At 32.6% G+C, this 13,716-nt stretch overlaps 2 protein-coding genes and 1 long non-coding RNA gene across 4 annotated transcripts in view; 1 reads left to right on the top strand and 2 right to left on the bottom strand.

The window, feature by feature from the left end:
• The window catches only part of LOC120637119, a 228,471-nt gene that overhangs the window by 73,005 nt on the left and 141,750 nt on the right, over window positions 1-13,716 (top strand). The window lies entirely within an intron of this gene.
• LOC120637121 lies at window positions 4,155-5,632 on the bottom strand. The gene is made up of 3 exons (XR_005659420.1): window positions 5,575-5,632; window positions 4,339-4,377; window positions 4,155-4,199 (listed from the first exon to the last, which is right to left on the bottom strand). It is a non-coding gene; the product is annotated as an uncharacterized LOC120637121 (long non-coding RNA).
• LOC120636975 lies at window positions 6,349-12,843 on the bottom strand. The gene is made up of 12 exons (XM_039908554.1): window positions 12,815-12,843; window positions 11,846-11,907; window positions 11,064-11,084; window positions 10,926-10,982; window positions 10,160-10,171; window positions 9,769-9,837; window positions 9,667-9,699; window positions 9,160-9,213; window positions 8,700-8,762; window positions 8,336-8,395; window positions 7,667-7,804; window positions 6,349-6,485 (listed from the first exon to the last, which is right to left on the bottom strand). Exons 1-12 carry the CDS (start codon window positions 12,841-12,843, stop codon window positions 6,349-6,351), a joined length of 735 nt encoding a protein of 244 aa, XP_039764488.1.

Consider the following 13,716-nt stretch of genomic DNA (forward strand, 5'->3'; position numbering starts at 1 on the left):
AGAAATATTTGTTCTCCACAACCTTCTCTTCACTCTAGGCCATTTTGCGAACGTAAGCTTGTCGCCTGTTGTCTAATTAAATTCGCCCAAATGTTATTAAAATAATGGTGATCTGGATTTAATTACTTTCCATTTCGAGCAACAATTATTTATAAAGAAATCATTTTGTGTTTCATAATGTTTAAAGTCATTCAATCTGAAATGCTAGTATTCTTGTACTGTAGTTATTTAATCTTATATATTTTTTTGAATGCAAATAAATATTACGGAACTCAAAGGATTTGAACCTCTGGCTCCGAGCCCTGGAGATCCGTAGCTTAGTGGAAAAAGCGCTTAGGCCGTGATGCCAGAGAGTTTCAGGTTCAAATCCTGTCGGTTCCTTTATTTTTCAATGCAATTTAAACATTCATAAAATTGTTATTTCCTCCAAGTGTATATAATAATAATAATAGTATAATAATAATAATAATAATGTAGTAGTAATGTAGTAAAATTATAAAATTATTTCATCTTAGTTTCAATAAGAAAAAAATCGTTTACATTCGAAGTCATCTGGGAAAAGATTTTCAAGACATTTTCGTCGTGAAAGCGCTAACTACATACGCTACTTTATTCACAGCTTACCACAGAGATTTTCCATGTTAAAGCTAAATGTCACGAAAAATGGGTTATGAGAGAAATTCTAAACTGTACAACTGCGAGTTGGAAGCTGAACAAAGCGGTTGGTTAGCCTTCAAAACCCTCTTCCTAATAAAAGAGTTCTAAGCATCGTGGTAGAACAAAAGGTTATGTTCATACTTCATACACTTTTTCAATTAATTTACTTTTGTGTGGGTTAATTTCGGTCACAGATACTTGTCATAAGCCTAGTATAAGTTTCTAGGTTTTATTGCCAGCTGGTTCAGTTCATGGAACATTGAGGTCGTCAAAGGTGAGCAAGAACATTTCAACTGCGTTTATTAATTAAAATATCGCCAGTTCATAAAATATATTGATAACTTGCATCTCATTTGCGATCTCTATACCAAAATGGCAATGAGTATACAACAATAATTATTATGAGCTTTTTTGTATGACACTGAGCTAAAAGTTGAGTGTACATCGTCTATCACTGTAGTGAGATATGCCGAAGTCGTAGTTGAATGATAAACTAGATCATCATTAGAACCAACCTAATTTATCAGTCCCAGGACCAACTATGCCCGGGCGCAGGACCTTCCATCAGGACTTATGAGAAAAGGACAGGTACACAGCATAGGCACATGGTTTGCCAATAAAATTTTCACTTGCAACGAATTCCAACTCTGATGTTGATAACGATTTTTGTAAGGTGTTACTAGTACCTATAGGCAAATAAAACTTATAAAACTCCTCGTAACACGGAAGAAAGCTTAAGGCTAAAAGCTCTTCCTCTCATTTCTCCAGTTACCCGTTGCGGTTACTACCTAAGATTAAAGTTAAAACGCCAAAACAAGGTCACACCATCTTCATACCACCACCTACTAATGTACTAGGTAGTGGTATGCCATCAGCCAATTACATTAAAATACTCCGTATACAATTTCGTTAAAGTTTTTTTGTAACCTTGAATTCTTAAGCCTGAGAAGAAGCTCTTTCAAACATTAAAACAGATATCCAGTATTCTTTCATCGAACATTCAGGAGATATCATTCGTTTATTTTGTGCATTCTTTTTTTATGAATTTAAAAGTTAAACAAGAGGCGATAACTCTATATGAATATTTATAACAAATTTACTACTTACACTAACAATACTTTTTCATATCATTTCGAAATTGTGTTTTACATATAAAATTAAAAGAAAATGATTATACTCTTCTTTGGTATAATCCCAAATATATTGAACCATTATCCGCACTAGTTCTCACATCTCCTTATAAATTCCTAATGAAATAGTTTTATACTCAAAAGGTTACTTTAGTTTCAATCAGAACATTAATAGAATGGATGAATTAGAAGAGCCATTGTAGCTAAAAGAATTAACTGAAAATGAATAAAATATGGGTACAAACCTACCCACTTTTGACATTTTAATCAACGTAGGCGGCCACTATTTCTTTTAAAGTTCAATGTCGAGATAGATTCAACTGGTAGCTATTGTCGAGCATTGTCAATAGAAACACTGTTGTTGTAGCTTGTATCAGAAGAAGCGGTGAATAGGCAAATAGTGTCAGTAGATTCCGGCGTCGCGCAGAGCTGAATGGTCGTGTCGATTCTGGCCTTGTCCGACATTCGATGAACAGAAGTCGATCCGATGTATCACGTGTAACCTTTCGTCCCATTTCCTATAGTCCTAAATAGCTTACAAATTTAAACGTAGTTCAACCATTCCGGACAGGGCTTGCAAATCGGTTAATTGTTGCTCTATATTTTGAGAACATGATTGATAATTGCGGACTCTTTAGAACAAAAGCTTTAACTGGTTATTATATAAAGTAGGTAGCGCAAAACGAAACCCATTTACCTGTTTGGTGAGTGAGCATTGACTGGGTTGATTGACCGCTTCTTTTGATAGTATAATTTAATTTTGTATATGTTCATATCGAACAATCTAAGATTAAGAATATCGATACTAACAAATTTATTGTTCAAAAAATAAAAAAGGAATAGTCGCTATGAAATAATTTAAAGTTAAATGTATTTATATGTTTATGTACACTTTGTGATGATTATTTAATTACAGAACTTGTACTTAAACGACCACGATGGCAGCGTTCCCTGAAAATATGTTTTTTATTAATGAGAGACACAAAGTTCGGTCCGTCGTTACGAGGTACTTCAAACTCATCGTCCCTTGAGCTAAACCTCGCGTCCGTTCAATAAACGTGAATTTAATGTATGAGTGGTAAGAACTTATCGAACTGATTTTGACATCTTCATCATTCTTAGCCAGTTAATAAATCATATTATCCGTCTCAGTCTGCCGCTGACCTTCCTTGACGCTGCTCCAATGAAGGTTAGCGGACATATTAAGTAGTACTTATGTTATTGATAATGACTGGGTCCGCGACATAAAGTTAAAATGCTCTCATTTGCTACTACGTGAAAATAAATTCATAATACTTTCAATAATATGTTCTTTTACAATATTTTTTATAATTCTCAGTATTTATTAGTACACTGCACAGTAAATAACGTAACTAGTCTTGGAATTAGCCGACACCTACCTTTTTGCTTAAGCCGGCCGCTGATAAAGCGCTCAGACAATTTGATCGGACGAACTATTATACATTTTGTGGCCTACTAAAATTGCTAGTTAGCTAGCAAGCTAATTACTAGAACAATGAGGTAATCATGCTGGTAGGAAACTAGAAGGATTTGTTACCAACTGGCTATATATTTGTAATTCTAGAAACTGTACTAGATTACATTATATACTTACAATCTTACAGTCTCTAGATTACATTATATACTTACAATCTTACAGTCTCTAGATTACATTATATACTTACAATCTTTAGTGACTCCTAGAAGAGAAACAATATTTTACATTCGAAATCTTATAACTAATTAAAAGCGTATTTTTTGATAGAAGAAATAATCTACAAATGCTAAAGCTATGTTGGCAATATTTGTGTACCTTCCTGAGTGCGCTGTCAGGCCCTATTTGAATGGTACATTTCTTCAGACACCTCTCAATTAGCGTAATGTCATAAAATAAACAATCTTTAAATAAACTATTATTTTTATTACACGATATTAATGCTATATTTCTAGCGCAACAACGCACCCCAGAAGAAGCTCTAAATTTAAAATCCCTCACCTAATTGCTCTTGCACGATAATTTTATTGAAGTACTCTGCTAAGCTTTCCACCCTCTCCACCACGGCTAAATTATAAAATGAAGATAAAAATACGTTATTAATTTATGCACATTTTGTACATTAAGGTTAGGTAGGTAGCGTTCATTTTTTAATAATTTACCTAGATCGTTTCTTTTCTTTATTTTTCGCATAAAATATTATATTATATTGCATACGCGATTTTTAAAGCTGGGGAATTAATTTGTAGACTAATATGCTATTAGATGAAAGTGATAAATATGCTTTATGCACTTTGAATAAGGAAAAAGCCTTTTTTTTATTAATATTTTTTTCTAGTCATATTTTTAGTGTAACCTACAAAAACTCTTACCTGCTTTGGGCTTGATCTGCCTTATTTGAATATTGCGGGCTTCCACTTTAATAAAAATATATATTTTTTAATGAATAAGTATCTAACTACGTATTCAGATAGTTTAAGAAAAGTTAGAAAGTACGAGATCTTACTACATAAAAGTTGGTCAATCATTGTGATATAGATTTTTAAAAAAACTTACGTATTTTTTCTACTTCGCCATCCACGTCGTAGAAATTCACTAAATAGGCAGATATTAAACTTTATTAAATGTATGTTGGAAAAAATAATAGCAGTCAATATAGGTTGCAAGTTTGTTAAAATTAAAAAAAAAACATGAAATTTACTGTTAGTTCCAAATCTGACAGTATATTTAAAGTTACGTACAATTTAAAACGCGACTGTACGCGACTTCGACTGCGTGGACTTCAGAATTGTTTCTAAAGCTTCGTAAACCATTTTTAATCCTACCACGGGAATTATTTAAGAGATCGGAATTGAAAGTACATGTCCTTTTTCATAGCATAGGTGACATGCATACACAATTTCAAAGCTGTCTGCCCACGGTTTAGCTCGTAAACTATAATTAAACTAAATTTTCAATTTTCCCTCGGGAACTTCTTAAGAAATCAGGATAAAAGGTAGCCTATATTCTCTACAATGTCAAAGGCTACATGTATGCCAAATTTCATCAAAATCCGTTTAGCCATTTTTGCGTGTTTGAGTAACAAGCTAAAAATGTGAAAGTGAGGATCATTTTCACATTTATAATATTAGTAGGATAGTAGGATTAGTAGGATTAAGTACATGCAGATAAAGTTTTAAAATTGGTTTGGAGACAATTGTAAAATCATGTAAAATCGACAAAAAATATCATCACTATAGTATTTACAATTTAATATAACCTAAAATAAACTTTTTAAAAACTAAATAAAATCTAAAACGTCCTCGAAACCACCGCAGCAAGGCACAGTTCCTAAGATGCTGGCAGCATTGCCCCTTTGGATGGCCAAACTAATTCGTTGGCCAAGGTAACTGCCCGCTCTAGGATTGTAATTTTATTGTATATTTTTGTTAAAAAAAATAGTCTTAATGTTAACAAAGAAGTATCAGTTATAGGTAAGTTTACTAAATTGTATTAAATTCGTAAGTGATGCGCGAACAGAATGAAAAACAAAAATTAAATAAAGATCTGATTACGAGTAGAACCAACTTAGGTATCAATGTTATTATATTGAAAGAGTATAATATTAATATAATCTATTAAACATTCTTATCACTATTTGGATCATTTTTACCTTCTGCTAACATTAGTTTTCATGTAAACGAACATCACGTTAGCGTAATTTTTTAAATTGACTGAACTCCATACAAATTTGACAGATTTCAACACCTTTTTAAACTAGAACAACCTTTTTAAACTTTTACGGTTACTTACTCATTTTTCGAAGGCGTAAGTATGCCAAAGCGTGTTTGTCGTTCTTGTTTGTTACAAGGAACTCTGAAAACGATTAAAATTCGATGAAATTGAGTTTATTATGATTGATTATTATATATTAGTATCAAATATTAGTTTATGTAAGCCCTTAAATATCTCGGTGGATAAAATTTACGTTAGTTTCACTATTACAATGTAAGAACTGTCAAACCCCCTTACTTTGTATTGGGTACCTTAGTACCCCAAGAAGTCACTATTGATTGATTACTTAGCAACATTATTATTTAAAAAAAAATATCCATACAATTTTAACAAAGAACAACTTTGCTAAGCACTTATCAACAAATTACAGATACTCGTAGATCGCAATTGTACAATTGTGATATAAAAACGTAGATACGTTAGTTGGCAAGTAATTTTAACCTTTCCATAGTTTCTGATCACAAACTATTTCTGAGATACAGAAAAGAAATAAGGGCAAGCACACGGGTAATCTAAGTTTCTGTAGCAATTGTCTTTTTGCAATTGGACTCCACATTAGCACCTGTTTTTGTATGAACTTCCCTGCACGGTATGACTCAACGTTCACAGTCGCTTGCTCAAAATGAAGATGTTGTGTATACATAATCGTGCCAATTATGCTGTACACAAATCTCTAAAGTATACTAAATTGAAAGGTCTTAAAAAAGTGTCATCCTTATCACAATAGTTCTTGTCGAGCAAGATAGCTCTTAAACTAGTTTTTTTTAACCATTATTGTGTAAGCGGGAACCCTTACAAAAACCTACCATCAGTTTTATTTGTTGTTACATTTGCGCATACTGAACGTATACGGCAAGTATCAAGATTAACTATATCACTACATCCGTATTTCCAACGACAATGCTCGATTACGGTAGCGTTAGATTTGCCTGCGAAAAAATTAACATAGATTAAAAGCTCATATAAATAAGACACTTGGTCTAATAAAGAAGTATAAAGGTAGTCATTATTTTAGGCGTTACAGTTATAGGAAACTAGTGGTTCCCATCATTATATTCGCGTGCGACTTCCAATTTTTTTTTCTACCCCTAGTTCCGTCTGGTATTCTACACAATCATCATGCTATTATGTACTTCGTTTGCACAACTCTTCTCAGTAGTAAAAAGTTATTATTTATAGCCTTTATAGTTATTTATACTTTTCTCAACAATTGCGCTCCAATGCATTAAAAAAACAGCGAACGATCAATCAGTTTTAATAAGTGAAAATTATTCCTCGGGGCTTCGTTCAGTTCATCGAACTACTTGAAATCAGCCCGAAATAATATAGAATAACGTCTGGAACATTATACCTAGGTACCTTTATACTTATATATTGTTGTCTATGATTTTATATCAAAATTTATTTAACATTAGGTACTCATGTTTTGCTAAGGTCACAAGTTCAAATGTCTGGAGTGAAAATCATCACTGTTTATATTTTGTCGGTTATTAAAACAAAATAATTTTGTTACTTTTTTACAAAAGCTTTATATCATTATAAGGTTTCGTAAAAAGTGAGGAAACATGCTTGCTTGTGAGTTATCCATAATATGCAGTATATATTTTACTTCTTAAAAAATGTTATTACATCAGCTTAAAACTCATTATTCTCACTGCGTATTTCTACATCATAATTTATTGCATTAAACTAATTATCTAAATAAATAAGTAAATATACTACGACAATAACATCGACATCTAGTCCCAAAAAAAAGTAGCTTGTGTTATGGGTACTTAGATAACTGATAAATAATTTTATGAATAATATGCATAAAAACTTATAATACATATAAACACCAAGACACTGAAAAACATTCATGTTCATCACACAAACATTGTACAGTTGTGGGAATCGAACCCACGGTCTTGGACTCAGAAAGCAGGGTCGCTGCCCACTGCGCCAATTGGCCGTCAATCTACATGTATATCTAAATGTCTGGTATGGAAATATCAGGTACCTATAGGAAACACGATATTTCATACGGGCAAATTCGTGGAACAGTATGTATTCAATATATAAATCCTAAATAATTAAATGGAAGCACATTACCAAACACTTATATGCTTACCGTTTTTCATTAACTGCGTTGTAACCTTTGTCTTTTTGCTCTCACTGTAGTCCGTTACTTTTTTTACTCTGTTCTTACGTCGTTGTTGGTTAACAATTAAATGCCTTTTCTTATTTAAATATCTTGCAAGATTAATTCCTTAAAATTTAAATATTATTCAGGTGTGCGTAACTTATGGGGGAGGGAGTCGGATATTTAAGGAAAGTACGTAGAGAGTTAGTCTCGTATTGAAATGACAACCAAAAATTTTGCGCTTACGTTTTGCTTAGTAATGTGGATTATTTTTTATAATTTAAGTCTAAGCAAAAACAAATCAATGTTAAGCTGCTGTTATTGATACAAATATTAAAAATAGTGCATAGTTTTATTAAAGTCATATGAAATATAACCCAATAAGGTCAAACACTAATTAAAATAGTGAAAATGTCTGAAATTAACATATATATTATCTACATCTGATTAGTGTTTTCGGTCTACAATTATTTTGAGAATTTGGTGTCTCCTGACGAAATGTAAATTTATATGGATCATTATTACATTACGTCACTATAATGATAATTATATCTCTGATTAACCACTTAAAAACATTTTAGCCTGTAACTTCCAATTTCACCGTTTGTTTCAAAATCGTTTTTCACTGTTCGTTATTATTTTCGCACACGTACTTACTTCTTCGATTAGACTTGCCCGAACTCCTGGCGGCTTGTTTATCCACGGGTTTTGAGACGACTGTAAAAATATGAAAAGTATAAAAAACCGTCAGTAAACAGTCCATAAACACTTCGTGCTACTTACGTTTATATTTACAATGTTTATGCTTCCCTTTATCAACTTTGCCTGCAAATAAATATGTTGTTTACATTAATATATAAATATGTTGTTTATATGGGGGTGGGGAGGGGGGGTTATGTTCTATTTACCAGTCTTCTACAAGAATGGACGCCTGTTACCAGCATGAAATTTAATAAGATGTATGAGTATGATGATGATTTATTAAAATAACGATACACTTACACTTTATCAAAATACATACCTCTTAAATACATGATTTCTCCGGGCTCGGTTACAACAATTAAATCTTGCTTTGAATCAGCAACTAGGCAAATCAAAGTAGAGCAGCATATTTCAATATATTTATTCAAACTATTTATAACTTCATTTGATAATGCGCTAATGAATTTTAGGCAAACGTAACAAAAAAAAAATCGGTCCTGTTATTTTCGAGTTTAAGACAAGCACGGCACGGACACGCAAGAAATTAAGCACTCAGGAGACATTAGTTACGGTTGCCCAGTTCTTCTCCCCGGACTATAATGGTACATAGACAATAATAGATAATAATAGATAAGTTAAAGAAATCATTATAACAGCACTAAGCAATATTTAATTCCTTAATGAGGTTTTCACTATGAATAAATTATTCAAAATCTAGATAATTTCGTTGGAATGAGTTTAACTGTTTATTTCAGAAAAAAATGCATTAATTTGCTTACTTTCTCCACTCAATGCTAAGGCTTGTAGAGCATCAATTCCAGGTAAATCTTCGTCTGCAATACAGACAAACTATTTTTAGTTTATGACAGTTGATAAGGGACGAAGCTGACTATATCATCACACACAGATCTGCAGCTGCATCTAATATGTATCTGATGTCTTGCTGTTCATTCCAATTAGATAGTAGATACATGTAAATAAGATTCGTTTAAAAACACGGCAATTGCTGTGGTTAGGGTGTCTAATCACCTATACTCTCACCTATCAATAATCTGCTTCATTTTCACATGTACATGGAATCAAAAGAAAATATTAAAGAAAGCACAACCGTACTGTCAGTCCACTTCCCGCCACATTACTCAGCAGCTGTCATTCAACACAGTCAATAAGGTCGCACTAGGAAACGCGCAATGGATTTCATACCCGGTACCAGTTCTCAAATATGAATTAACTAACAGGTTAGTTATATAGCTATAACGAACCTACAGTATTGTTGTTATGCTTACCGTTCAAAAAGACGATTCTTTTTGTAGTCGCAACTAGAAAAATATTCATAAGAATTAAACAGAAGTTGAGAGACTAAAAAAACAAAGCTGTAATATACATACAGAATGCTTCAAACAACTTATCTGCAAGCTCCTGAGGACTAAGTGTAGAACTTACAAAACCATGTCCTTCTAAAAATTAATAAATTCAGACAAATTTAATAAGAATGATGTAGGTAAATAATGAATGACAAATTTAATAGATATTGCCATTTATTGCGAGCACCAATAAGTCTGCCCAGCTTGGTAAATATGGGCAAACCCTCCCGTTGAGATATACCTTTTATTATCCATGTATTGTAAGGTAAGCAGTCGCCAATAAATCGCTAATGAAGACGCTTAAAACAGCTAACGAATTTAAAACAACCAGTAAATTAAAATGAACCTATCATCATAAGCTGTTACATAATTGAATAATACAATTTGAGTATAATTGTTATTAAAAATAACGTACTTCCTGGTTCCACTACAACAGAAAAAGTTAAATGATATTAATATATTCTCTTTAGGATCAGTTATATTGCAATAAATAATCTATGGTTATATTCAGGTTCAACGGTGTAATAGTTCCCATAATATTAAAGGAAAGGAATAATTCAAACGCCATTTGCATTTTATCAGCGCGTAAGCATTTTCCTTTCATGTAGAATGCTGGACGTATACATAGAGTACACATATACCCTGCGATCAGGATTGATTCGATGGAGGGTAAAGTAAGGATGAACCCCGATAATACGAGTAATATTTTATGCTATGGTAGCTTTTAATGTAGGTATACATTTAATTGGTTTAGTTTTGCTGTGTTAATGTTTTTTTTACTATTTAAGCCGTTGCGGAGATGCAGTAAATAATTTGATAAGCATAACATGAATATGGAGGTAAAGGTTTGTATTTATCTGTAGAAGTATTAAATATTTGTAAATTTATAACGTCAAAGTGAACACGAGTAATGGATAAGTGCAGTTTTCTATATACTAGCTGCTACCCGCGTTTTCCGTCAGCATTTATTATGGATTTTTATAAGTCCCGTGGGAACCGTTAGTTTTTCTGTGATAAAAAGTAGCATATGTTAATCTGCGTCCTTTTTACTAACTCTATGTCAAATAGTTGCTGGGTTGCTTAGTTAGCACGCGAAGGAAGGTCCAACAAACACACTTTCGCATTTATAACATTAAAATATGGATTCTGCATACTGGTAACAAACATAAACTTTTACAAACCTTTGCTTAGTAATTTTTGTGCTATAGGCAACATTTCGCTGGGGGAAAAGGAATCTCCTGTAAACAATAAGCTTTTTTGTGCGTAACTAGCGTAAAATTACAATTCTAATTAATTCAATTTAGAGAACCATTTCTTACCAGCCGCTAAAGCTCGTGTGTCTGAAATTAATGAAAATGCTCCTTAGGTTTATTTTTTATTTTAGTCTACTTCACCAAGAGAGAGAGAGAGAGTGTAGCTGTAGTATGATTTGTTTATGGGGAGCTCTATCTAAATCACACGTGTGTCTAACATAGAGAACAGCTTTTCCGGAGATTGTTATCAAAGTTGGAATTTGTAAAATATAATTGCAACCACCCCTTACATCTTAAAAATTGTTAAATAATGTAAGAAATTGGCTGCTCCTTAGCTTCTTGCCAGCTTCTCCGGTAGAGTTAGTGACTCTACCACCGGTTGCGAAGGCAAATTCTACTTGACGTTGTAAAAGTTGTTATAAGTACAGTAAGTACTACTAGTATTAAATAAATTGAGAACTTAGATTAAAAATAAACATCTGAGAACATTCCAAGATACCCGATACGATGGGTAAATATGTAGTTGGTAATATTAGGTATAAAAAGCTGCATTGTAATCGGTCCATCACGCACGGATAGGCAAAGCGGTCAAATTTATAACATCTTTCTTATTTGTCAGAGGTTAACATTATCATCGCCATCCTCAACATATCAATGATTCTTTGTCTGGTAAGAAGCTTCGGCTGTAGCTATAGTTACGTACGCCATAATTACTAAGCCATTTAGCGTTCCGGTACAATGTCGCTTAGAAACTTATTATGGGTATGTGTTCAATACATATAACTGTTGTACTCCTAACAGGTCGTTACCATCATTAACAATTAATAATAAAAAGTGTTACTAAGAACTTGCTCTTTCGAGTATTAGGTTTAGACTTTTCATCAGCATGACTTTGTGGTATTGGAAGAACCTGCAATAAAAAAAAAATACGGTGTTAAAAAGGGAACTTTTATAAGGCTATTTGGGAAGGGAGTACTAAGCTTATGGGATATTACGGCACCTATTCATAATATCATAATGAAAAACTTTTGTTCGACAACTATGTCTTGAAATTAATACATAAATGTATAAATGTAATGGGACTACTATGGCAATAGCAAAAAGATTAAGATCCTATAATAGAAAATATTTAAACTATAATTAAACACTTTAACTTTGGGCACACGCATAAAAGTCATTACAGTTATCATGTTTTTTAAGTTACTTTTATAAACACTGAAATATACGTTAAGTATGTAAATTTATAGTTATTTCTCAGTGATACTTTTTACGCCAGGCAACCAAAGAAAACAAAAGGTTCATGCCGTGTTGTTTTTATTTTGGGTATATCCCCCTTCCTTAGTGGATGAGTCCCAAATAACCTCCGGCCTAAGGGCCGAAGTTAGCTTGAAAGGTTTAGGTGGCTTATTACTGTCTTGCCAACCACCTTTGTATAGTATATCATACCAAAGAAACGGTTACAAAATAAAACAATACTTACACAATATAAAATGACTGTGCATAAATAAATTCTAACGAGCGACCAACTCATTTTATTAAATCAATAGCAAGATTGCGCTGAATACAATAAACTGAAAATCCAATTAACTGAGTTAATAAATTGCAAATAGCGTGAAGTTTGCTTTCCGACCAAATGCCTATTTATATTTTAAAGCATTTATTTAATCCTGTACTTAAATGCTTCGAATGTTTTTGTGTGTAGTGAGATAGGCAAAAGTCGCACATACATTGCTAAAATATATGTCTGGAAGTCCGTATTCATTTAAATAAATCTTATTTAATTGAAATTTTATGTAAACACAGTTTTAAAGGTTTACCCTCCTTTGAAACTGTGAGTTTCAGACATAATATGTTTATCAATTATTGAGTTAATAGCAATAAAATGATGCATATTTCAATCTTGTAAGTAACTCTTCACGTGAGAGTCAAAGTTCATTTCTGGCATTGTCCTTCTATTTTAAGTAATTTCTAGGCGAGCTGTGAGGGTTTTTTTATGCACTTAACTCTCACAGAGAAGAAAGACAAAACGACAATATGAAATAAAACAAACCGTTCACTTTATAGCTCATCTTGTACAGCTAAATGTAGACTGACTAAGTCGGTGAAAGGTTGCGCGATGACCCGAGACCGATATGCACTCACGCTGGCCCAACAGAAGACGGTGTTTCATTGTCCACCACCGGTTTCGCCACTTAACACCACTCTCACCGGAGAGATATCAGACTACCTACTAACGAGTTTCGTAAAGAACGCATTGTGTTTGTTCTAGATCATGCTCGAATATGCTCCTTAGATCATCAGCATCCATTGTTGCTTGTTGAATAGTTGGCGTAATGTAATTACAATAATTTTTATAGCCTTTTGTAATGAAAACTCTTTTGGTATAGCTCATATTACAAATTGGCTAGTTAATTCAGTACTTAGACAAGCTACTTACTTAATACTTGTACAGGTGTGATACTAAAATAGCTTACGTATTTATCAATGCCTATACGAATCGCGATGTAAGTGCAAAATTGTAGGTTTATTTATCCAACTAGATCTTCTAGGATTTATTATTATATAGCTTTCAATTCTCCACAAAATATTCTTTAGCTAGAAAAAACGGGAGGAAATTTACAGTTCAATATATAGGAGATATATATATCTTCACCAAATCCTATGTTAAATTTTTAGTTCTCTTTTTATAAGCAGAATTTAATTATTTTATTAAAGCTCC

The sequence above is a fragment of the Pararge aegeria genome, chromosome 3 (genome assembly GCF_905163445.1).
Source record: "Pararge aegeria chromosome 3, ilParAegt1.1, whole genome shotgun sequence".
Lineage (NCBI taxonomy): Eukaryota > Metazoa > Arthropoda > Insecta > Lepidoptera > Nymphalidae > Pararge > Pararge aegeria.